The sequence below is a fragment of the Oncorhynchus keta genome, unplaced genomic scaffold (genome assembly GCF_023373465.1).
Source record: "Oncorhynchus keta strain PuntledgeMale-10-30-2019 unplaced genomic scaffold, Oket_V2 Un_scaffold_29839_pilon_pilon, whole genome shotgun sequence".
Classification (NCBI taxonomy): Eukaryota; Metazoa; Chordata; class Actinopteri; order Salmoniformes; family Salmonidae; genus Oncorhynchus; species Oncorhynchus keta.
In genome coordinates this window covers 600,567-627,116 of record NW_026290908.1, presented here as the reverse complement: position 1 = coordinate 627,116, position 26,550 = coordinate 600,567, and the positions used below count along the sequence as shown (strand labels likewise).

Here is a 26,550-nt window from a genome sequence, read left to right as displayed (position 1 = left end):
TTGGAGGACAAACATTTAACCTCACATTTTGACAATGAAGAGCTTCACTGAAAATGATAGAAACATAACGAGTAGGTCATAAAGAGTAGGTCATAAAGAGTAGGTCATAAAGAGTAGGTCATAAAGAGTAGGTATGAGTATATCCTGACCTACTCATAAAGAGTAGGTATGAGTATGTCCTGACCTACTCATAAAGAGTAGGTATGAGTATATCCTGACCTACTCATAAAGAGTAGGTATGAGTATATCCTGACCTACTCATAAAGAGTAGGTATGAGTATGTCCTGACCTACTCATAAAGAGTAGGTCATAAAGAGTAGGTATGCGTATGTCCTGACCTACTCATAAAGTAGGTATGAGTATGTCCTGACCTACTCATAAAGAGTCAGGGTCATAAAGAGTAGGTATGAGTATATCCTGACCTACTCATAAAGTAGGTATGTATGTCCTGACCTACTCATAAAGAGGTCATAAAGAGTAGGTATGAGTATATCCTGACCTACTCATAAAGAGTAGGTATGAGTATGTCCTGACCTACTCATAAAGAGTAGGTATGAGTATGTCCTGACCTACTCATAAAGAGTAGGTATGAGTATGTCCTGACCTACTCATAAAGAGTAGGTATGAGTATGTCCTGACCTACTCATAAAGAGTAGGTATGAGTATGTCCTGACCTACTCATAAAGAGTAGGTATGAGTATGTCCTGACCTACTCATAAAGAGTAGGTATGAGTATGTCCTGGCCTACTCTTAAAGAGTAGGTATGAGTATGTCCTCACCTAGTCATAAAGAGTAGGTCAGGACATTCTATCCTGGGGACAATCTGAGACGGTGTTAATGTGTTACATTCTTCATAAAAACCCTAAACTGAACGCTTCACGCATTGGCGAGTTTGTGGCAAGTGAGCTATACTTGATTTAACAGAATTTCGGACGTGTACCTAAACACAATGACACCAACACCACACTGTCCACATTATAGTAAATGTGAGATTGTCCCACTCTGGGACAGTGTTCTCGCTCTTCAGTCTGCCACCTAGTGGCCATAGAAGAAACACACAATTTACTAGACTAATAATTTAGTCACATGGACACTCATCAGGTCACATGGTCCTTAAAAACTCTCATCTCTCATCAGGCCTCCTAAACATCCCCTTGGTTCTATTGGCCAGAAATGATCATTCATGCTTTTTGTCATCTCTGAAAACCCCAGAAACATGGTGTTGTTGTTTCCTGGTGTTATTGTAGAGGGTTATTCTACCTCTTACCTCATATGGGTTGAGGACATAACATGTAAAGATATGTGTGTAACTGCTGTTTACTTGCTGTGGCAGGGCACGAAGACAGCTGTGCCGAAACGGCAAAGTCTACAGCAACAACGACATTTGGAACCCGGAGCCATGTAAGATCTGTGTGTGTGACCTGGGGACTATTACCTGTGAGGACATCCGATGTGAAGACCTAGCCTGTAAGGAAACCAGCACCCCTGAGGGAGAATGTTGCCCTGTGTGTTCTGAGGCCGCAGGAACCCAGGGCCAGCAGGCTACTACCTGGGATAATCTGCTACCAAAGATCAAAACAGGTGACTACATTCTCACCACATTACATTGATCCATGTTTTACAGTTTCAAGTGCCCACTAAGAGAATTATTCCTCATGCTCATGATGGAATGGTGTTCGATTAATGGTGTTGTTACATTTCTTACAACATTCTAATTTCAGACTCTCTACATCCTCTCAGTTCTCTCAGTGTTTTCTAATAGGACCTACGTCTGATTCATATTCTGTTCTTCAATCTCCATGACTCAGTAGACGAGAAGAAGGATGAGACCTGCAGGGACAACGGGCAGGTGTACGCCCACAACGACATGTGGACCCCAGAGCCGTGCAGGGTGTGTGTGTGTGACAGTGGAACCACCATCTGTGAGGAGGTGCAGTGTGAGATGGTGGGGAACTGTGAGAAGGTGACCATCCCTGAGGGAGAGTGCTGCCCTGTGTGTGACAGCTTCTCCAGCGCTAACAGGAGGATAGGTGAGATATACATACATACATACATACATACATACATACATACATACATACATACATACATACATACATACATACATACATACATGCATACATATGCATGCATGCATATATGCATACATACATACATACATATACATACATACATACATACATACATACATACATACATACATACATACATACATACATACATGCTTACACATATATCTGAATTATATGTCTAAAGGGCAGGGCTCACATGTCTACATCATGACCTCAGACGAACTGTGACTGCAAGGTGTTGCATGGAAACCCAAGTGTGAAACGTAGCGATTAAGTTTGGATTCCCTGGAGGTGTCTCACTGACTGATGATAAGAGGGGAAAACATACTAGATGTCATAGTGTTTCAACATATAACACAGTATCAAGTCATTGAAGATCACATGTCAAATTAAGGATGAAAGATCTACGTTAAAATGTGATTTCTTCCTTTCCCTTCCTCAAAGAAATGATGGCGTTCAAGGTGAGTACAAGATATTCTCAATCTTCCGTTTTCCAATTTTTACATGGACACACCCCTGAATATTAGCCTATTAGTGCCCGTCTGTTTGTGTTGTCACGCCAACTCCTTGTCACTCATTGTCATACACGTATTTGGCTTGACAATGAGCAAAGGGGTTGGTAAGAGCACAAACAGATCTGGAACCAGGCTACCTGAATAGCTGAGCTGATTGTCACATTGTTATGTGATGCATTTGATTTCCAGGGTCAGAAAGGCGAACCTGGTGATATCCCTTACGTAAGTCTGTGTTCATACCTCTCAGAGACAGCGCATCTGTTAATTAACAATCCATGTGACTGTTGACACCTATTATGACAACTGTTATAAAAAACATCATACTGTCACTTTTAGAAGTGTTTTTGCTTGTTTTTTGTTTCCAGGTCGTGGGGCCAGTAGGTCAACCCGGACCAATGGTGAGCACTCTGTAGACATTATTATTTGACATGATTATGTTATAAGTTTCTCATATGGGTCATTGTTATGGCTGGAATTGAATCAATGGAACTGTACCAATGACATCAAACACATGGATACAATGTGTTTGACTCCATTCCATTGATTCTATTCCAGCCATTACAATGAGCCTGTCCTCTTATAGCTCCTCCCACCAGCCTCCTCTGGTATACTGCATAGAAGTTTGGCTGGCCACTCCCCTCCTCATTTTCAGTCAGATTCCCTTTACCACACTAGATGGTACTATAGAGTGCCAGTAACTAAGGAGGGTTAGCTGATGCTACTACTGCGGTCTCTGTCCACAGCTACAGTGGGAAGACACTACTCTGCTAGTGTAAAATATCACGTGAAGTGATCATGTTTTCTTGTTATCTGTGTCAATGTTTCAGGGTCCTCCCGGAGCTCAGGGGAGCAGAGGATACACTGGTTTCAAGGGCAGAAAAGTATGTCTAACACCATGACATTTACATCTAGAGAAGCGTGTTACAATACTGCGATTCAATGTGACCGAGGACTAACAAACTATCTACATCTAGAGAAGCTCTTCAGTACCTTCATATGTTGAATCTGGTAGACATGTCGAATCATCTCCATAGTAGTGACGTTCAATACTGTCACTCATGTGTTTGCATATGTTTCCTAAAATCCAGGGTTTACAGGGCCCAGCTGGCATCGACGGGGAACCAGGAGTCCCAGGGAACCCTGGTGAGCCAGGATCCCCCGGCCAGCCCTCACACCCTGGGGTGAGTTTGTCCGTCTGTCTCCCAGCCCGACACTTCACTGGTGCAGTCTGTAACCTTCATTTCTGGTCAGAAGTGATTTCCCTCCCTACACTTGTTAGTAAACTGACTGAGAGGGTTGGTTCTGGAAAAAATACAGCCATTTTGTATTTTGTTTAGCTTTTAGGACGAATGTGCTTGCTGTACCTGAAATCATTTTCACCCCAAAACGTCATGTAAGTAACATGAAGAGACTTGGGGGCTTGTAGGGATAGCTCAGAGCTTCCAAACCTTTTCTATCCCTCTTCTCATTGTACCTGTCCAGTTGAGGGGGGGGGGCGACACTGCACCTATTCTCTTCATACGGAGTCTGTGGTCACCAGTGAAGAACTTCCACACCGTTGTGATAATGAATGAATGACCGTCCTCCTCTCCCCCCCAGGGTCAGCTGGTCTCTCAAATGGCAGCAGGCTTCGGTGAGAAATCAGCTGGGATGATGGGAATGATATCTGGCAACAGGGTGAGTTACTATTAAATCACCTGGGATGATGGGGATGATATCTGGCAACAGGGTGAGTTACTATTAAATCACCTGGGATGATGGGGATGATATCTGGCAACAGGGTGAGTTACTATTAAATCACCTGGGATGATGGGGATGATACTATTAAATCACCTGGGATGATGGGGATGATATCCGGCAACAGGGTGAGTTACTATTAAATCACCTGGGATGATGGGGATGATATCTGGCAACAGGGTGAGTTACTATTAAATCACCTGGGATGATGGGAATGATATCTGGCAACAGGGTGAGTAACTATTAAATCTGCTGGGAGGATGGGAATCCTCTATTAAATCAAAAAGTCCCAAACAAACCTCATTGCATGGTAGTCCTTGCTAGGTGTGTGTGTCCATGGGCAGTAGATTGTAAACAAGGAAAGACATACTGTAGAGTATTAACCACGGGAGGCTGGTGTTACCTTAATTTGTGAGGACAGGCTCGTGTTGATGGCTGGAGCGGAATTAGTTTCACGGTTTCCATGGTTTCCATGTGATTCCGTGTGTTTGATGCCATTCCATTTGCTCCGTTCCAGACATTATTATGAGCCGTCCTCCCCTCAGCTGCATCCTGTCTAATACATTGTCTTTAAATTGGGGATTATTAGGTGACCGTGATGGTTTGATGGCCAGATTGGGAATTTAGCCAGGACACCAGGGTTAACACCCCTGTATGTTGTCTCCATGTATATTTTAGGGTGAGGCAGGACCAAGAGGGCCTCCTGGACAGTCCGGTCAACCAGTAAGTCAAAGATGGCTGACTATATCTACCTTTCAAACATCAATTCTTAATGGAGATCATTTCTGTAAGTAAACAGACAGATATGTGATCATTTCCTTTTCCTCCCTGTCTCGTAGGGCTCTACAGGGGGGCAGGGGGCCCCAGGAGACGTTGGAGACCCCGGATCCATGGTAAGAACCATGCATAATCTCTGCATCAGTCATCTCTCTGATGCTTTTTTGACTGGGTTTGAATCCTGGTCACCTACATGCTTGAAGACTGTTAGCCCATTGAGCTAAAGCCTAGGCATTAGCACAGGGAGCTAACTCAGCAAAAAAAGGGCCGAAGCCATTGTTCCCCAACTGGCGGCCCACGGAAATCAGAAATCGGTTCCAAAGTATTCACGCGCATAATATAGAGTTAAACAGTTTGTGATTCCATTCAAATGTAAGCCAGGTTAGAAATGATTCTTTTTTTGCAAAATATTTGATCTGTTTGGGCTTCTTGATGTCAATTTGTAGTCTACAAATGATTTGTAATTATGTTCCTGACCATCCGCTCAATAAAAAATCATACCGCGGCTGAGTCAACTGACTAATCTTCCTGGTTTAGGCATTATCTCAGGGAGCTAACACAAGTCTTCAGTTCTCAGGCAAAGTTATCATCATCACACCAGCTTCAATCGCTGAACTACCTCCGCTACCAATCACACACTGTCTTGAGGTGTTACACCAAGATCTACCAATCACACACTGTCTTGAGGTGTTACACCAAGATCTACCAATCACACACTGTCTTGAGGTGTTACACCAAGATCTACCAATCACACACTGTCTTGAGGTGTTACACCAAGATCTACCAATCACACACTGTCTTGAGGTGTTACACCAAGATCTACCAATCACACACTGTCTTGAGGTGTTACACCAAGATCTACCAATCACACACTGTCTTGAGGTGTTACACCAAGATCTACCAATCACACACTGTCTTGAGGTGTTACACCAAGATCTACCAATCACACACTGTCTTGAGGTGTTACACCAAGATCTACCAATCACACACTGTCTTGAGGTGTTACACCAAGATCTACCAATCACACACCAAGATCTACCAATCACACACTGTCTTGAGGTGTTACACCAAGATCTACCAATCACCCACTGTCTTGAGGTGTTACACCAAGATCTACCAATCAGACACTGTCTTGCGGTGATCTACCAATCACACACTGTCTTGATGTATTACACCAATATCTACCAATCACACACTGTCTTGCGGTGATCTACCAATCACACACTGTCTTGAGGTGTTACACCAAGATCTACCAATCACACACTGTCTTGCGGTGATGTACCAATCACACACTGTCTTGATGTATTACACCAATATCTACCAATCACACACTGTCTTGCGGTGATCTACCAATCACACACTGTCTTGAGGTGTTACACCAAGATCTACCAATCACACACTGTCTTGATGTATTACACCAATATCCACCAATCACACACTGTCTTGAGGTGTTACACCAGGATCTACCAATCACACACTGTCTTGCGGTGATCTACTAATCAGACACTGTCTTGATGTATTCCACCAATATCTACCAATCACACACTGTCTTGATGTATTACACCAATATCTACCAATCACACACTGTCTTGCGGTGATCTACCAATCACAGTCTGTCTTGAGGTGTTACACCAGAGCTATATGTTGTATTGACTGTGTGTGATTGGACATGTTGTTTTTATACAGGGTGGCTTTGGTTACAGAGGACCTGAGGGCCCACCAGGAAAACCAGGACTAGATGTAAGTACTCTACACTCCAACAGACATCGGCCGTGTCCCTATTCCCTATATAGTGCAATACTTTTGACCAGGACCCATAGGGCCAGTGGTGAGGAACAACCCGCATTATGACGTTGTCTGAGTATGAATGAGCCTAGTATGTTGATATTGGTTGCTTTCTGCATATGTTCCTTCATAGTATGTAGTAAGATTAGTGCAGAGTTCTTCCTAGCCACCGTGCTTCTACATCTGCATTGCTTGCTGTTTGGGGTTAAAGGCTGGGTTTCTGTACAGCACTGTGACATCTGCTGATGGAAAGAGCTTTATAAATACATTTGATTGATAGGTGCCGGTTGTGTCTAACTCTGCCCTAACATGCCATGTTGTGTCATTAACTCGTTTAATAACTTTTATCGGAGATGGTAGAACGGCAAGTTAAACCTCTTGGCTATTAGAGAACACGAAACTGCCTAACACACCTTTTTTCAGGATTATACAATGGGTGGTAATGCCTTTGAAGCTGGTGTTTCTGTTACGGTTTTCTTGCGGTGAAGGAGAGGCGGACCAAAATGCAGCGTGGTTACTTTGATTCATGGTTCTTTAATAAAGAAACTACACACGAACAACAAACAAACAAACCAAGAAACTTGAAAACCTAAACCGCCTATCTGGTGCAAACAACCACATAGACATGACCAATCACCCACGAAACACTCAAAGAATATGGCTCCCTAAATATGGTTCCCAATCAGAGACAACGATAAACACCTGCCTCTGATTGAGAACCACTTCAGGCAACCATAGACTTTTCTAGATAACCCCACTATACCACAATCCCAATACCTACAAAAAAAACAAGACTAAACACACCACATAATTAACCCATGTCACACCCTGGCCTGACCAAAATATTAAAGAAAACACAAAATACTAAGAACAGGGCGTGACAGTTTGGATGATATATTGGCTTGGTTCGAAGGCCCGAGGCGAACCATGGCAACATGTCCTCCAAACACCAGTTTCTCGGGCATGTCACTTAAGCGAACCCAACATGGAGACTTAGATTTTATTTTTAACCTTTGTTCTACATCAAACTTCACTGCATTGAACATTTAGGCTTACACACCTATCCAGAATCAGTTTCACATTATGTTGGAGTGCTGTTTGTTTACCTTTCTGAAGTGCTGTTCATCTGTTGAACCCATACAAAAAAGATTGCAGTCAGAGTACAGTATAACTGCAGTACACTGTAATATACACTGTACACTGTCCTACAATCTAAGCTAGATGCCCTCAATCTGTCACGACTTCCACCGAAGTCGGTCCCTCTCCTTGTTCGTGCGGCGTTCGGCGGTCGACGTCACCGGTCTTCTAGCCATCGCTGATCCACCTTTCATTTTCCATTTGTTGTGTCTTGTCTTCTCACACACCTGGTTTCAACTCCATCATTACATGTTGTGTATTTAACCCTCTGTTCCCCCCATGTCCTTGTCCGGAATTGTTTATTGTAGTGCTTTGTGCACGTTATGCTGGTGTGTAACGGGTTTTGTTTTACCCATTGATTTATTGTTCTGTTTACGGTGGTTTTGTTTATTAAACTGTGCCGTTGTAAATCAGTTTTTGCTCTCCTGCGCCTGACTTCTCTGCCGCCAGTACGCACCCCCTACACAATCTCACACAAATCCCCAAGGAACCCACCAGGTACAACACTAAATCCGTAAACATGGGCACCCTTATAGATAATATCCTGACCAACTTGCCCTCCAAACACAACTCTGCTGTTTTCAGTCAGGGTCTCAGCGATCACTGCCTCATTGCCTGCATCCGCTATGGGTCCGCGGTCAAACAACCACCCCTCATCACTGTTAAATGCTGCCTAAAACTTCTGCGATCAGGCCGTTCTAATCGACCTGACCCAGGTATACTGGAAGGATATTGACCTCATCCCGTCATTCGAGGATGTCTGGTCATTCTTTAAAGGTTATTACCTCACCATGTAACGGCGTTCTTTGTTTGTAGAAAGAGAGTCGGACCGAAATGCAGCGTGGTGGTTACTCATGACTTTAATGAAACAAGTGACACATGAAATAACTATACAAATACAAAAACAACAAACGGAACGTGAAAATCTAATTACAGCCTATCTGGTGAAACTACACAGAGACAGGAACAATCACCCACGAAATACACAGTGAAACCCAGGCTACCTAAATATGGTTCCCCATCAGAGACAACAAGAATCACCTGACTCTGATTGAGAACCGCCTCAGGCAGCCAAGCCTATACTAGACACACCCCTACTCAACCACAATCCCAATGCCTACAAAAACACCAATAAGACAATACAATAACCCCATGTCACACCCTGGCCTGAACAAATAATTAAAGAAAACACAAAATACTAAGACCAAGGCGTAACACACCATCTTAAATAAGCACGCCCCTTTTAAAAAATGTAGAACTAAGAACAGATATAGCCCTTGGTTCACTCCAGACCTGACTGCCCTTGACCAGCACAAAAACATCCTGTGGCGGACTGCACCAAACTTACCCTAGTAAAACGGACTATCCTACCGATCCTCGACTTCGGCGACGTCATCTACAAAATAGCTTCCAATACTCTACTCGGCAAACTGGATGTAGTCTATCACAGTGCCATCTGTTTTGTTACCAAAGCGCCTTATACCACCCACCACTGCGACCTGTATGCTCTAGTCGGCTGGCCCTGTCTACATATTCGTGGCAAGACCACTGGCTCCAGGTCATCTATAAGTCTATGCTAGGTAAAGCTCCGCCTTATCTCAGTTCACTGGTCACGATAACAACACCCACCCGTAGCACACATTCCAGCAGGTATATCTCACTGATCATCCTCAAAGCCATCACCTCCTTTGGCCGCCTTTCCTTCCAGTTCTCTGCTGCCAGTGACTGGAACGAATAGCAAAAATCGTTGAAGCTGGAGACGTAAATTTCCCTCACTAACTTTAAACATCAGCTATCTGAGCAGCTAACCGATTACTGCAGCTGTACATAGTCCATCTGTAAATAGCCCACCCAATCTACCTACCTCATCCTCATATTGTTTTTATTTACTTTTCTGCTCTTTTGCACACCATTATCACTACTTGCACATCATCATCTGCTCATCTATCACTCCAGTGTTAATCTGCTAAATTGTAATTACTTCGCTGCTATGACCTATTAATTGCCATACCTCCTCACAACATTTGCACACACTGTATATAGACTTTCTTTTTTTCTATTGTGTTATTGACTGTACGCTTGTTTATTCCATGTGTAACTCTGTGTTGTTGTTTGTGTCGCACTGCTTTGCTTTATCTTGGCCAGGTCGAAGTTGTAAATGGGAACTTATTCTCAACTAGCTTACCTGGTTAAATAAAGATTAAATAAAATAAAATAAATGTAAAATATATATATATACTGTATATAACTGTAGTTAGAATGCAGTATAATGGTAGTGGGCTGCAAATACTGCATTCAAAATAAATAAATATATTTACTGCAGTAATTTTGTAGTGTAACTGCAGTTACAGTGCTGTATAACTGCAGTTATTCTGCAATCACTGCATCCAAAATACCACAGTTGACTGCAGTTACTTCACTTTTACTGCAGTTTCAAAACCACATTTTTTTTTGTAAGGGAAATGCTGTTTGTCTATATCTGAGAGAGTGAAAATTACAACTCTTTGTTACCAACCTGTACTGTAATGTCTTCTAGCAGCTGAGAATGCTATGTGAACGTGATGTTTTCCCTTCACAGGGAGAATCTGGCCCAACCGGAATAGATGGAGATAAAGGAGCCGCTGGATCTGCCGTAAGTAACAAACTGTCTTTCAACTGACACCAACTATCTGTCAGCCTTCAAACAACTAATTATCTGCATGAAATATCTTTCTCAGTCACTGCAAATCAAATTAGTGTTGAATGCAAAGGCATATGCAAAACCACAATTAATTACACACTTCTTTTATGATAGACATTTCAAGAGTTTGATTATACCACTTACAACAATTCCATATGATTAAAGTGAGTTGTAAGACTGTAGATGGATGTGCTTTATTTTCCCATCCACTCCCATCCAACTGTACTTAGTTAAGAAAGCAGGGACCATTGCCTTCAACCTAAACTTGAATAGTCTTCATTTTGTGTGTAAAACCAATGAACAATAGTCCACAATTATAATAATTATAATAGACTGTTGTTTTAATGGGGCCACTGTATGTACTTATAAATGTGAAAGTAAAAGAGTGATTAAATGTGGTGATTTCCAGGGTGCCAGAGGTTTCCCAGGACTGCCAGGTCACCCTGGACTGAAAGGCCTTAAGGTTAGCAGCAGCACATGGATGATCACAATGCTCATATCTATGTACTGTAGTTTGAAACATGGCTGCATGTACATTTTTTTAAATAGGTAACTTGGCACTGTGCTGTTATGAACTTCTGTGAGATTCGTTAGAGCCTAGAACAGACCTGATCAGAACTAATGAGCTAATGTCTCATCAACAGGGTCATGCAGGTCTTCTAGGACCGAGAGGTCAATCTGGTGCTGCTGGGTCAAAGGTAAACTCACCATCATGCATATCTTTATATTTGTGCTGCTTCGCAAGGTTACTATCTAAAAATGATCTGTTTCTGTTTGAAATTGCTGCACACATCATGACTCTCTCTCTGTGTTATTTTACAGGGCCCATCAGGTACTCCAGGTGGAATGGGGCCCCCTGGTCCTGCGGTAGGTCATAATCAATGAGTTAATTGCTAATAAATTATTATATGATTGTAATACCTGTTACTCACACACACCAATAGCTGTAAATACGCTGATATGTGTCCAGTCTGTTAGTGAAGAGTATAATATTATGTCAAACATGATACTGTATATTTTAGGGTCCAGCAGGAATGCAAGGGGAGAGAGGAAGGAGTGGGCCAACTGGACCTGTGGTAAGAGAGATATGACTACCTCTGACCTCTGACCTATAACTCTACATTACACAGCTCCATCTCTTCAATCCATTGATTGTCCACCTGAATGAAATTGATCTGAGGTCAGTTCTTATTCAACATGTGGCATGAGGCATCATTGGTTTATATGTAGGTTCAAAATGTTTTGATTTGGCTTATCAGTGACACATGTTGTAGCCTTTGTTTTTATATTTGATTTATCCAGGCAAGTCAATTAAGAACAAATTCTTATTTACAATGACATCCTGGCTTACAATGACAGCCTATGCTGCCACTGTCCTCCTATGGTGATGTGCATTGATGATGAGATGATAGAGGTGAATTTGTCAAATCTTCTTTCAGTTGTGCATCTCTCTCCATACAGGGGAAACGTGGTGAATCTGGACATATTGGGAAAGCAGGACCACAGGTAGGACCTCTAACATCCAACAAAACATCACCCTTCATATCAAATGATTATCATACACAAATCAGTATTACAAATTCAATATAACAAATGAAAAGCAACACCGTATCTACTCCAAATACACTATTTTCCGGAAAGACAGTATAAAAGTGTTATACATTTACAAATCAGCAGTGATGTCAACTGGGAACAAGGGATGTTTCCAGTACTAACCAACACCAGATGTGTCCAAAATGGCTCCCTATTTCCTATATAGTTTCTATATAGTGAAGGGAATAAGGGGCCATTTTGGATACAGCCCCAGGTGTGAATGACACGCAGCCTACTGTACCAACCAACCATCCTGGATGTGATGTGATTCTAGGGTCCTATGGGGATCACTGGAGCTCTAGGATTCCCAGGTAGTCCAGGTATAAAGGTGAGTACTGTTCATTCTTTAATAGACTTTGATGGAGCACAGTCCTCTTCTTCACACCAGCCATGTACTAAATATTGGTTACTCAAATGTAATACCCAGTCCTTCCCCCTCAGAATTACATTTCATTTTAAACAGGCCCATTCGGATTACTCTATTCCGATAAAGATGTTTATATGAGGGTGTTTTTATGAGGGTGTTTTATTCATTATGAGCTATGAATCTGTTCAACAACGGTTGATTAGAGTGCATGTAAACACACTCTGACTGTGACACTGTTGTCTCCAGGGGCAACCAGGGCCACCAGGAGCACGAGGGACAGGGGGCCAGCAAGGACCAAGAGGGGAGGCCGGACGCGTGGGATTGGCTGGAGCTACAGGAATTCAGGTGTTTGGCTAATTCATGATGCTAATAATCTCTACACCTACGACATCTGTACTATCAAACAACACACCATCTGGTTTCTGATTGGAACGTCCATTGAAAGAAAATTCCATTGTAAATTCCAATGACATGACAAATTACTGTAAATGTTAAAGTATTTTATGCTTAACTGACTTGTCGAGTTAAATTAAGTTTAAATGAATGACTTAAAAAAACATGTTGATTTCTGCAGGGTCCAACAGGAACAGAGGGTGCTGCTGGAACCAAAGGACCATCCGTATGTATAACTTCCTCAATTTCATCTCTCCTTGTTCATCTTCTTGTTCATCTCCTTGTTCAGCTACTCCCTTCTCCTCCCTTCAATCTAATGTATTTCTCACCTTCCAATATTCCAAATATTAATATCTGATTATGTATTACTCATTATTATGTATTATGTAAAATCCTTGAAAGTATGTAATAGGGTGTTGGCCCCCACATGCTGTTTGGACAGTAGACTACAGCTTGTCTTGTTAGAATGGGCCCTGGCACAGAGTCACAGAGACAGTAGAAGAGAAGAGGACGGAACCTAGCTGTCCTCCGGCTACACCATGGTGCTACCATACAGAGTGCTGTTGAGGCTACTGTAGACCTTCATTGCAAAATAGTGTGTTTTAATCAATTATTTGGTGACGTGATTATATTTAGTTTAGTTTTATCTAAAAAGTGTAACTTTTTATACGTTTAAAAATATATATTTTTGTATACAAATTTACTGAGGAGGATGCTCCTCCCCTTCCTCCTCTGAAGGGCCTCCACTGGTCTGGACAGTAGGCTACAGCCTGTCCTGTTAGAATGGGCCCTGGTAAAGAGTCACAGAGACAGTAGATTACAGTCTGTCCTGTTAGAATGAGCTCTGGTGCAGAGTCAGAGACAGTAGATTACAGTCTGTCCTGTTAGAATGGGCCCTGGTATAGAGTCACAAAGACAGTAGACTACAGTCTGTCCTGTTAGAATGGGCCCTGGTACAGAGTCAGAGACAGTAGACTACAGTCTGTCCTGTTAGAATGGGCCCTGGTACAGAGTCAGAGACAGTAGACTACAGTCTGTCCTGTTAGAATGGGCCCTGGTACAGAGTCAGAGACAGTAGACTACAGTCTGTCCTGTTAGAATGGGCCCTGGTACAGAGTCAGAGACAGTAGACTACAGTCTGTCCTGTTAGAATGGGCCCTGGTACAGAGTCAGAGACAGTAGACTACAGTCTGTCCTGTTAGAATGGGCCCTGGTACAGAGTCAGAGACAGTAGACTACAGCCTGTCCTGTTAGAATGGACCCTGGTACAGAGTCAGAGACAGTAGACTACAGTCTGTCCTGTTAGAATGGGCCCTGGTAAAGAGTCACAGAGACAGAACACATGTTTAGGTATAATGATGTGATTTCTACCCCAGGGTGCTCCAGGTGTCCAGGGTCTGACTGGACTGCTTGGCCCCGCGGGGCCCCCCGGACCACAGGGAACCACTGGACTAACCGGGCCTAAGGGCCAACTGGTAAGAGATTTGTTGTTTAATTTTGACCACTCATTTCATTGTTTGGATCAAGAATGGTTGTCAGGTCCCCTAGCTGTTCCAAAGGTCATAGGAACTACAGCTGGTTTCCATGCTCCAGTTAAAATGTTCTCATATGGCTGCATGTTCATAACGCCGTCAGGAAAAGCTTCTTCTAAAAACTTGAGATCGTACATTTTCGGTAGAAACATCTATTCATCATATTCTTCTCTTCTCACAAGGGTGAATTAGGCATTCCCGGATTCAAAGGAGAGGCTGGATTCAAAGGAGAATCTGTAAGATATACAACCCGTCATAATAAATGTCTCTCTAATTCCATGGTTTAATAATGTACAGTAGCAACCACATGCGTTTATTGGTAGGTTATGTTGAAAGGCAGGTTATGCTGGCGCTGGTTTCTTTCTGAATGGGGTGCATGTCTATCTGAGCCTTCCTCCAAAGTTCAGCATGTCCAGTTCATTTATTTGGCTTTGACAGAAATGTCTCTTGCATTATCGAGCAATGAGTTGAAGACAACATCAAGGGTAGCAACATTTTCCACTGGGCTCTTCCTTCAGTCTAGGCCAGCTTTAAAGTGCTTAGTGCATGTTGAGCAGTTTGATGCTCCTAGGGACAAGTAAGTTTATCCACACCCAAAGTTGAGTGCAACAACAATATATTCAATTCATTTCATGGTGCTCTTAAAAGGCCATACAGTAAAATATAACAAACACTAATGTATGATGTGGCAGCCATGTTGTTTGATTATGACGTCATTGTAGGGTGCACCTGGTGATCATGGAGCGATGGGTCCCATGGGAGAGGAGGGGAGGAGGGGAGGACGGGGTGACGCTGGGACTTCAGGAGCCGCTGGACCCAATGGAGAGAGAGTAAATCAGTTCTTTCATTGACTACAAGAACTTTGTCTGTCTCTGTCTCTTGTCTTTCTCTCTTTCTCTATTTCTCTCTGTCTTTCCTCAGTACATTCAATAACAGCAAACAGCTAAATTATTTTATTAAAATCAAAACCTTTTAGCAAATTCTGTTAAAACCAATGTGTAATTTCCAGGGTGCTCCTGGCAGTAGAGGTTTTCCTGGTCAGGATGGGTTACCTGGTCAAAAGGTAGGTTGATTTCTCTTTGAATCTATAGTGTAGGTCAGCAGGTATAAGTCATTGAATAATAATATTATGCCATTCAAACGCCACACTGTGATCAGGGTGCCCAAGGTGAGCGAGGACTGGGTGGGTCATCTGGTGCCAAAGGTGCCGATGGTGACCCAGGACGCACTGGAGAGCCAGGTCTTCCAGGGGCACGGGTGAGATAACACACCTCTACCTCTCGTCAGCATTCTCTATCACAGAAGAATATTCCTTTTTGGTGATCATCATGCTTATGTTGATCCGAGATTAAACATATGATTAAAATCCTCCCTTTTCTTTCCTCAGGGTCTGTCGGGTCTTCTCGGCTCCCAGGGTCCTGAGGGACACCAAGGACCAATGGTGTGTGGATATGAGTCAGGAAATATATATATATATACTCCCCTACTCATTTATATATATGTATGTATGTATGTATGTATGTATGTATGTATGTATGTATGTATGTATGTATGTATGTATGTATGTATGTATGTATATATATATATGTGTAAACTCAGCAACAACAAAAAAACTTCCCCTCACTGTAAATTGCATTTCTTTTCAGCAAACTTAACATGAGTAAATATTTGTATGAACATAACAAGATTCAACAACTGAGACATAAACTGGACAAGTTCCACAGACATGTGACTATGTAATGCTCCGGGTGTCGTGGGTGTGGAGTCAAATGCAGGAGACAGAGTTCAATGCTGTGCGTCTTTTACTAGCACCAACGCACCACAGGGTGCTCACAAAAGTAACATTCCCAAACACAGGGGAAAAAATACAATGGAAAAAATCACGACTAGGCACTAAACACGTACCTCTACAACAGAGCCGAAGGTTACAATGAAATAATCCCGCACAACAACCAGGCGGGCCGGCTGTCTAATAAAGACAAACTAATTAAACATGAACAGGTGCTACCACTAAACATACAAGGAGGGAGAGGAAAAACAATCAGTGGCAGCTAATAGGCCGGTGATGACGACCGCCGAGCGCCACCCGCCCGGGAAGGGGAAACACCCTCGGTCGGACTCGTGACAGTACCCCCCCCCCTGACGCGCGGCTCCCGCAGCGCGCCGACACCGGCCTCGAGGTCGCCCCGGAGGACGAGGTGCAGGGCGATCCGGATGGAGGCGATGGAAATCCCTCAACATGGATGAATCCAAGATGTCCCCCACCGGTACCCAGCACCTCTCCTCCGGACCGTACCCCTCCCAGTCCACGAGGTACTGCAGGCCCCTCACCCGGCGTCTTGAGTCCAGAATGGCCCGGATCGTGTACGCCGGGGTCCCCTCGATGTCCAGAGGGGGGGGAGGGACCTCCGGTACCTCACTGTCCTGCAGGGGACCAGCTACCACCGGCCTGAGGAGAGACACATGAAACGAGGGGTTAATACGATAATAGGAAGGGAGTTGTAATCGATAACACACCTCGTTTATTCTCCTCAGGACTTTAAAGGGCCCTACACACTGCGGACCCAGCTTCCGGCAGGGCAAGCGGAGAGGTAGGTTTCGGGTCGAGAGCCAGACCCTGTCCCCCGGTACAAACACGGGGCCTCACTGCGGTGGCGGTCAGCACTCCTCTTCTGCCGTCCACTCTCTTGTCGTAGAGATTCCTGGACGGCCCTCCAGGTCTCCTTGGAGCGCTGTACCCATTCCTCCACCGCAGGAGCCTCGGTCTGGCTCGGATGCCATGGTGCCAGGACCGGCTGGTATCCCAACACACACTGAAAAGGGGACACGTTAGTAGAGGAGTGGCGTAGTGAGTTCTGAGCCATTTCAGCCCAGGGAATGTATCATGCCCACTCCCTGGCCGATCCTGGCAATACGACCGCAGAAACCTACCCACCTCCTGGTTCATTCTCTCCACCTGCCCATTACTCTCGGGGTGATAACCGGAGGTCAGGCTGACAGAGACCCCCAAGCGTTCCATGAACGCTCTCCATACCCGAGACGTGAATTGGGGGCCCCGATCAGAAACGATGTCCTCCGGCACCCCGTAGTGCCGAAAGACATGGGTAAATAATGCCTCCGCAGTCTGCAGGGCTGTAGGGATACCGGGCAACGGGAGGAGACGGCAGGACTTAGAAAACCGATCCACAATCACTAGAACCGCGGTGTTCCCCTGAGACGGCGGAAGATCGGTCAGGAAATCTATGGACAGATGTGACCATGGCCGCTGTGGAACGGGGAGGGGTTGTAGCTTCCCTCTAGGAAGGTGCCTAGGAGCCTTACTCTGAGCGCACACTGAGCAATAGGAGACATAACCCTTAACGTCCTTAACCAACGTAGGCCACCAATACCTCCCCTGAAGGCTCCCCACTGTCCTCGTCACCCCAGGGTGACCCGAGGAGGGTAGGACGTGAGCCCACCGAATCAGTTTGTCCCGAACACCAAGCGGCATGTACCTTCGCCCCGCTGGACACTGAGGAGGCGCGGGTTCAGCCCGTAACGCCCGCTCGATGTCCGAGTCCACCTCCCATACCACTGGGGCTACCAGCTTTGAGGCGGGAAGGATGGGAGTAGGTTCGGTGGACCCATCCTCGGTGTCGTAAAGGCGGGACAGTGCGTCAGCCTTCACGTTCTGGGAGCCCGGTCTATAAGACAAAGTAAACCGGAACCGGGTGAAGAATATGGCCCACCTTGCCTGACGTGGGTTAAGTCTCCTAGCTGCCCGAATATACTCCAGATTCTGGTGGTCGGTCCAGATGAGAAAAGGGTGCTTAGCCCCCTCAAGCCAGTGTCTCCACACCTTCAGAGCTCTAACCACCGCTAGAAACTCCCGGTCCCCCACATCATAGTTACGCTCCGCTGGGCTGAGCTTCCTTGAGAAGAAAGCGCAGGGGCGGAGTTTTGGTGGCGTACCCGAGTGCTGTGATAGCACGGCACCCACCCCAGCCTCGGACGCGTCCACTTCCACTATGAATGCTAGAGAGGGGTCCGGATGCGCCAACACAGGCGCATCAGTGAACAGCGCCTTCAACTTGTTGAATGCTCTGTCCGCCTGTGCTGACCACTGCAACCGCACCGGGCCCCCCTTCAGCAGTGAGGTAATGGGAGCCGCTATCTGGCCAAAACCCCGGATAAACCTCCGGTAGTAGTTGGCAAAACCCTAAAACAGCTGCACCTCCTTTACCGTGGTTGGAGTCGGCCAATTACGCACGGCCCTAATGCGGTCACCCTCCATCACCACCCCCGAGGTGGAAATGCGATATCCCAGAAAAGAGACGGCTCGTTTAGAGAACACGCATTTCTCAGCCTTGACGTATAGGTCATGCTCCAGCAGTCTACCAAGCACTTTGCGCACCAGAGACACATGCGCGGTGTGAGTGGCCGAGTAGATCAGAATGTCATCGATATAAACAACCACTCCCTGCCCGCACAGGTCCCTGAGAATCTCGTCTACAAAGGATTGGAAAACGGCTGGAGCATTCTTTAACCCATACGGCATGACGAGGTACTCATAGTGGCCGGATGTAGTACTAAATGCGGTTTTCCACTCGTCTCCCTTCCGAATACGCACCAGACTATACGCGCTCCTGAGATCCAGTTTTGTGAAGAACTGCGCTCCGTGGAACGATTCCACCGCCGTAGCGATGAGAGGTAGAGGGTAACTATACCCCACTGTGATGGCGTTTAGACCTCTATAATCGATACACGGACGCAAACCTCCCTCCTTTTTCCTCACAAAAAAGAAACTCGAGGAGACGGGTGAAATGGAGGGCCGAATGTACCCCTGTCCCAGCGACTCCGTGACATATGTCTCCATTGCCAACGTTTCCTCCTGGGACAGCGGGTACACGTGACTCTTGGGAAGTGCAGCGTCCACCTGGAGATCTATCGTACAATCCCTTCCCGGTCGATAAGGTGGTAATTTAGTCGCTTTCACTTTACTGAAAGCGATTGCCAAATCTGCATACTCGGGGGGAATGCACACCGTGGAACCCTGGGCTGGACTCTCCACCGACGTGGCACCGATGGAAACTCCCAAACACCTTCCAGAACACTCCTCTGACCACCCCTGGAGAACCCCCTGTCTCCACGAAATTTTAGGATTGTGCCGGGACAGCCAGGGAGTCCCCAGCACCACTGGAAACGCAGGCGAATCAATAATTAAAAAACTGATACGCTCCCTATGATTCCCCTGCGTCACCATGTCCAGTGGGACCGTGGTCTCCCTGACCATCCCTGACCCTAATGGCCGGCTATCTAGGGAGTGCACGGGGAAAGGAGAATCTATCGGCACCAGCGGAACCCCTAACTTAAGGGCGAGTCCGCGATCCATAAAGTTCCCAGCTGTGCCTGAATCGACTAGCGCCCTATGCTGGGAAGAGGGAAAAAAGTGAAGGAAAGAGATTAAGACAAACATATGGCCAACAAGGCGTTCTGGGTGAGTTTGATGCTGACTCACCTGGGGTGACCGAGAAGCGTTCCGCCTGCCATCTCTACTCCCAGACGGACCCCCCCAGCACCGATCAGACGTGTGCCCTCTCCGACCACAGTTGGTGCAGGGAAGGCCACCTCCTCCGGTACCCCTCGGCGTAGCCCCTCCCAACTCCATGGGAATGGGAGCGGAGGGGCTGGGTGGTGGAACGCACAGAACCCTCTCTGAACGCCCGCGGGCAGCCAGCAGATTATCCAGTCGAATGGACATGTCGATCAGCTGATCCAGTGACAGAGTGGTGTCCCGACACGCTAACTCCCGGCGGACGTCCTCTCGGAGACTACACCTGTAGTGGTCCATAAGGGCCCTGTCGTTCCACCCAGATCCGGCTGCCAAGGTCCGGAACTCCAGCGCGTAAACCTGGGCGCTCCTCTTCTCCTGCCTGAGATGAAATAGTCGTTCTCCCACCGCTCGGCCGTCTAGAGGGTGATCAAACACGGCACGGAAGCGGCAGGAAAACTCTGTGTAGTGCTCCCGCGCTGAGTCTGGGCCATTCCAGACTGCGTTCGCCCACTCCAGAGCACGACCCGTGAGGCAGGAGATGAGGACACTCACCCTCTCTGCTCCTGAGGGAGTGGGTCTGATGGTGGCCAGGTATAGCTCCAGCTGAAGCAGAAACCCCTGGCAACCCGCCGCCGCTCCATCATAAGCCCTCGGTAGCGTCAGACGGAGGCTGCTGGAGTCGGGAGATGGGGAGTCCGGAACCGTGGGTGCCGAAGGTGGAGAGAGGAGACCACTCCTCTCCCATCTTTCCATTCTCTCCATCACTTGATCCATCGCGGATCCGATCCGATGGAAGACGGTGGTGTGGTGGAGAACCCGTTCCTCCATCGATGGGAGAGGGTTGGCTGCTGCTCCTGCTGACTCCATCAATCTGATAGGTGCGGGATTCTGTAATGCTCCGGGTGTCGTGGGTGTGGAGTCAAATGCAGGAGACAGAGTTCAATGCTGTGCGTCTTTTACTAGCACCAACGCACCACAGGGTGCTCACAAAAGTAACGTTCCCAAACACAGGGGAAAAAAATACAATGGAAAAAATCACGACTAGGCACTAAACACGTACCTCTACAACAGAGCCGAAGGTTACAATGAAATAATCCCGCACAACAACCAGGCGGGCCGGCTGTCTAATAAAGACAAACTAATTAAACATGAACAGGTGCTACCACTAAACATACAAGGAGGGAGAGGAAAAACAATCAGTGGCAGCTAATAGGCCGGTGATGACGACCGCCGAGCGCCACCCGCCCGGGAAGGGGAAACACCCTCGGTCGGACTCGTGACAGACTAACAGAAATTGAATAATGTGTCCCTGAACAAAAGGGGGGTCAACATCAAAAGTAACAGTCAGGGCCTCCCGGGTGGCGCAGTGGTTAAGGGTGCTGTACTGCAGCGCCAGCTGTGCCACCAGAGACCCTGGGTTCGCGCCCAGGCTCTGTTGTAACCGGCCGCGACCGGGAGGTCTGGGTTAGGGAGGGCTTGGCCGGTAGGAATATCCTTGTCTCATCGTGCACCAGCGACTCCTGTGGTGGGCCGGGCGCAGTGCACGCTAACCAAGGTTGCCAGGTGCACAGTGTTTCCTCCAACACATTGGTGCAGAGGTAACAGGTGTGGCCACCAGCTGCATTAAGTACTGCAGTGCATCTCCTCCTCATGGACTGCACCAGATTTGACAGTTCTTGCTGTGAGATGTTAGGCACCTGCAAGGCACCTGCAAGTTCCCAGACATTTCTAGCCCTCACTGTCCGCTCAATGGGATTGAGATCCGGGCTCTTCGCTGGCCATGGCAGAACACTGACATTCCTGTTTTGCAGGAAATCACGCACAGAATGAGCGAACTGGTGTCATTGTCATTCTGGAGGGTCATGTCAGGATGAGCCTGCAGGAAGGAGGGAGGAGGATGTCTGCCCTGTAACGTGCAGCGTTGAGACAAGCTCAGTCCGATGATGCTGTGACACACCGCCTCAGACCATAACGGACCCTCCACTTCCAAATCGATCCGATCATCACCCTGATGAGACAAAACGCGACTCATCAGTGAAGAGCACTTTTTGCCAGTCCTGTCTGGTCCAAGGATGGTGGGTTTGTGCCCATAGGCGACGATGTTGCCGGTGATGTCTGGTGAGGACCTGCCTTACAACAGGCCTTACAAGCCCTCAGTCCAGCCTCTCTCAGCCTATTGTGGACAGTCTGAGCACTGATGGAGGGATTGTGCGTTCCTGGTGTAACTCTGGCAGTTGTTGATGCCATCCTGTCCTGCAGGTGTGATGTTCGGATGTACCGATCCCAGACGCTACAGTCTTGTTGGATGCATTTACAGTTTGTTTTGGTTGTGTTTGAGATTATTTTATGCCCAATAGAAATGAATGGTAAATAATGTATTATGTCATTTTGGAGTCACCTTTATTGTAAATAAGAATAGAATATGTTTCTGAACACTTAATGTGGATGCTACCATGATCATGGATAATCCTGAATGAATGATGAGTAAGAAAGTTTCAGATGCACAAAGATCAGGCCCCAAAACATCCTAACCTCTCATCATTACAATAGTTTAGCATTTGGGGGTATGATATTTGTGTGTCTGTAGATTTCTCACTCATCATTATTCATGATTCATTCATGATTATCCGTAATCATGGCAGCATCCACATTAATGTAGAAGTGTTCAGAAACATATTAAATACGCAGGAGAGTGTGTAATACATGTTCTTATCTATAGACAGGCCAAATGTGAACATACCTCTGTGTCTGTCTCTCTCCTCCCTCCCTCCCTCTCTCTCTCAGGGAGGAGGAGGAGACGATGGGGGACCAGGTCCAGCAGGGTCAGATGGTACCAGAGGTCTAGCTGGAACCATGGGTGTAGTTGGACCAAAAGGCTTTACTGTGAGTAACCCACACTTTATGGAGATCATGTGAGTGTGTGTGTGTGTGTGTGTTCCTTTCCACAATATACAGCAGAAGCAGCTCCATTAAACCCATCACATTTAGAATGATGAATGAAATAGTGTAGTTGTTTGAATGCGTCTTCCAGGGACCATACAATGTCAGGAGAGACACTGGAATGCTACTTATATGATATAGGAAGAGGGAAACATTGACATGTTATTGACTGTGGATCATTGTTCATTTGTCCTCACAGGGAGACCCTGGTAAGGCAGGAGAAGTGGGGACCCCAGGTGTTGCAGGACAGAGGGTAAGTACACTACACTCATCAGGGGTTTAAATATGATTTTGTAGGTGGTGGAACTGCCCCTCAAACTGGTTCATTTCCAAATATAAACTGGGTGGTTTGAGCCCTGAATGCTGACTGGCTGACAGCCGTGGTATATCAGACTGTATACCACGGGTATGACAAAACGTTTATTTTTACTGCTCTAATTACGTTGGTAACCAGTTTATAATAGCAATAAGGCACCTTGGGGGTTTATGGTATATGGCCAATATACTACGGCTAAGGGCTGTATCCAAGGCACTCGCCTTGCACCGTACCTAAGAACAGCTCTTAGCCGTGGTATATTGGCCATATATCACACCCTCTCGGGCCTTAATGCTTAAATAAAACATTTTCAGTTTCCATTCTATGCTTTCTCCCATTGTAAGCTGGTAGAACTCTGCTGTAGTACCTCATCGTACACACTGATCACTGAGGACTGTTTCTCATACAGGGGGTTAATGGGAAAGCTGGAGAGATGGGCGCTGGTGGTACTGCTGGTCCAGCAGTAAGTATCTGATTAATACGTTTCAATTAAACAATACATACCAACACAGTTTAAACTTTAAATACTGTATGGGGTTATGGTAAGCTTAAACAGTTGCTGGTTTTCCTGTCCATACCTGACTTGTTTTAGGGAGTTGCAGGGAAGAGAGGAGAGCAAGGACCTCCTGGTATGAATGGCTTCCAGGTATGCTGTTTCACATGGGATTTATTGACCTTGTATTTACTAGGATATAGACTAGTGATAGTACTAATCAATAAAGGGGAAATGAGAGCTACAATGGTGTGATGTATTTCAGGGTCTACCTGGGTCTGCTGGTCCACCCGGAGAGTCTGGGAAACCAGGTGCTGAGGTACGGTATGACATCACGCCCGACTGTGACAGACAATAACCTCTATTTTACAGTTGATTTGTTTACAGCTTATTTATCTTACATTTCAACAATAGATGATTTCTTTAGATAATGAACTAAATGTTGTTATGTTGATAGACTCATGACTGGGTATGTGTGCCTTTTCCTGCAATGGACAAAACAAAGGCACATATTAACCAGTCATGAGTCTGCAACATAACGACACACAGTCCATTCATTATCTACCTTAACAATCTAGAAACGTAACATGTTTTTGAGTTGAGTTATAGATATACAACACTACTATCAGTTTCAAATCAAATTAAATTTGATTGGGCACATTAACATGGTTAGCAGATGTTAATGCGAGTGTAGCGAAATGCTTGTGCTTCTAGTTCCGACAGTGCAGTAATATCTAACAAGTAATATAACAATTTCACAACAACTACATTATACACACAAGTGTAAAGGAATGAATAAGAATATGTACATATAAATATATGGATGAGCGATGGCCGAACGGCATAGGCAAGATGCAGTAGATGGTATAGGTACAGTATATACATATGAGATGAGTAATGTAGGGTATGTAAACATGATGCAGTAGATGGTATAGAGTACAGTATATACATATGAGATGAGTAATGTAGGGTATGTAAACATGATGCAGTAGATGGTATAGAGTACAGTATATACATATGAGATGAGTAATGTAGGGTATGTAAACAAGATGCAGTAGATGGTATAGAGTACAGTATATACATATGAGATGAGTAATGTAGGGTATGTAAACAAGATGCAGTAGATGGTATAGAGTACAGTATATACATATGAGATGAGTAATGTAGGGTATGTAAACAAGATGCAGTAGATGGTATAGAGTACAGTATATACATATGAGATGAGTAATGTAGGGTATGTAAACATGATGCAGTAGATGGTATAGAGTACAGTATATACATATGAGATGAGTAATGTAGGGTATGTAAACATGATGCAGTAGATGGTATAGAGTACAGTATATACATATGAGATGAGTAATGTAGGGTATGTAAACATGATGCAGTAGATGGTATAGAGTACAGTATATACATATGAGATGAGTAATGTAGGGTATGTAAACATGATGCAGTAGATGGTATAGAGTACAGTATATACATATGAGATGAGTAATGTAGGGTATGTAAACATGATGCAGTAGATGGTATAGAGTACAGTATATACATATGAGATGAGTAATGTAGGGTATGTAAACATGATGCAGTAGATGGTATAGAGTACAGTATATACATATGAGATGAGTAATGTAGGGTATGTAAACATGATGCAGTAGATGGTATAGAGTACAGTATATACATATGAGATGAGTAATGTAGGGTATGTAAACATGATGCAGTAGATGGTATAGAGTACAGTATATACATATGAGATGAGTAATGTAGGGTATGTAAACATGATGCAGTAGATGGTATAGAGTACAGTATATACATATGAGATGAGTAATGTAGGGTATGTAAACATGATGCAGTAGATGGTATAGAGTACAGTATATACATATGAGATGAGTAATGTAGGGTATGTAAACAAGATGCAGTAGATGGTATAGAGTACAGTATATACATATGAGATGAGTAATGTAGGGTATGTAAACATGATGCAGTAGATGGTATAGAGTACAGTATATACATATGAGATGAGTAATGTAGGGTATGTAAACATGATGCAGTAGATGGTATAGAGTACAGTATATACATATGAGATGAGTAATGTAGGGTATGTAAACAAGATGCAGTAGATGGTAGAGAGTACAGTATATACATATGAGATGAGTAATGTAGGGTATGTAAACATGATGCAGTAGATGGTATAGAGTACAGTATATACATATGAGATGAGTAATGTAGGGTATGTAAACATGATGCAGTAGATGGTATAGAGTACAGTATATACATATGAGATGAGTAATGTAGGGTATGTAAACATGATATAAAGTGGCAGTGTTTAAAGTGACTAGTGATACATGTATTACATCCAACGTTCATCAACGTTTCAGGGTTATTTAATGCTGCATTTACACAGGAAGGCCAATTCTGATCTTTAACCATATTATTGATAGCAGGTTGGCATTTATTGGGATGACTCATGTTCTGGAGGCAGCTCTGCAGTGTAGTCACTTGCTAGCACAGCCACAAAGTCATAAAATCAGATTTTAAACCTAACCTTAACCACAATGCTAACCTTTTGCATAACCTTAAATTAAGACCATTTTTGTTTTCATACCTTTTTCTCTAATATAATCGCCAATTTTGACTTTCGATCTGGTCCATAAACGTCAAACTGCTTCTTGGCAAAATGTATGAT

At 44.9% G+C, this 26,550-nt stretch overlaps 2 protein-coding genes across 2 annotated transcripts in view; one reads left to right on the top strand and one right to left on the bottom strand.

Moving 5' to 3' along the window:
- LOC118376280 (beta-1,4-galactosyltransferase galt-1-like) overlaps nucleotides 1-26,550 on the bottom strand; it is a 149,361-nt gene that overhangs the window by 102,840 nt on the left and 19,971 nt on the right. The window lies entirely within an intron of this gene.
- The window catches only part of LOC118374716 (collagen alpha-2(V) chain-like), a 45,567-nt gene that overhangs the window by 5,490 nt on the left and 13,527 nt on the right, over nucleotides 1-26,550 (top strand). Inside the window, exons 2-32 of the mRNA XM_052515681.1 lie at nucleotides 1,334-1,581; nucleotides 1,809-2,030; nucleotides 2,517-2,533; nucleotides 2,777-2,809; nucleotides 2,953-2,985; nucleotides 3,415-3,468; nucleotides 3,676-3,768; nucleotides 4,187-4,264; nucleotides 5,003-5,047; nucleotides 5,164-5,217; nucleotides 6,788-6,841; nucleotides 10,602-10,655; nucleotides 11,113-11,166; nucleotides 11,348-11,401; nucleotides 11,526-11,570; nucleotides 11,726-11,779; nucleotides 12,165-12,209; nucleotides 12,571-12,624; nucleotides 12,910-13,008; nucleotides 13,238-13,282; nucleotides 14,433-14,531; nucleotides 14,771-14,824; nucleotides 15,311-15,418; nucleotides 15,598-15,651; nucleotides 15,747-15,845; nucleotides 15,976-16,029; nucleotides 22,906-23,004; nucleotides 23,261-23,314; nucleotides 23,787-23,840; nucleotides 23,970-24,023; nucleotides 24,136-24,189. Of these exons, the coding sequence (XP_052371641.1) occupies nucleotides 1,334-1,581; nucleotides 1,809-2,030; nucleotides 2,517-2,533; nucleotides 2,777-2,809; nucleotides 2,953-2,985; nucleotides 3,415-3,468; nucleotides 3,676-3,768; nucleotides 4,187-4,264; nucleotides 5,003-5,047; nucleotides 5,164-5,217; nucleotides 6,788-6,841; nucleotides 10,602-10,655; nucleotides 11,113-11,166; nucleotides 11,348-11,401; nucleotides 11,526-11,570; nucleotides 11,726-11,779; nucleotides 12,165-12,209; nucleotides 12,571-12,624; nucleotides 12,910-13,008; nucleotides 13,238-13,282; nucleotides 14,433-14,531; nucleotides 14,771-14,824; nucleotides 15,311-15,418; nucleotides 15,598-15,651; nucleotides 15,747-15,845; nucleotides 15,976-16,029; nucleotides 22,906-23,004; nucleotides 23,261-23,314; nucleotides 23,787-23,840; nucleotides 23,970-24,023; nucleotides 24,136-24,189 (2,218 nt within the window). The remainder of the gene's footprint in view (nucleotides 1-1,333; nucleotides 1,582-1,808; nucleotides 2,031-2,516; nucleotides 2,534-2,776; nucleotides 2,810-2,952; nucleotides 2,986-3,414; nucleotides 3,469-3,675; nucleotides 3,769-4,186; nucleotides 4,265-5,002; nucleotides 5,048-5,163; nucleotides 5,218-6,787; nucleotides 6,842-10,601; nucleotides 10,656-11,112; nucleotides 11,167-11,347; nucleotides 11,402-11,525; nucleotides 11,571-11,725; nucleotides 11,780-12,164; nucleotides 12,210-12,570; nucleotides 12,625-12,909; nucleotides 13,009-13,237; nucleotides 13,283-14,432; nucleotides 14,532-14,770; nucleotides 14,825-15,310; nucleotides 15,419-15,597; nucleotides 15,652-15,746; nucleotides 15,846-15,975; nucleotides 16,030-22,905; nucleotides 23,005-23,260; nucleotides 23,315-23,786; nucleotides 23,841-23,969; nucleotides 24,024-24,135; nucleotides 24,190-26,550) is intronic.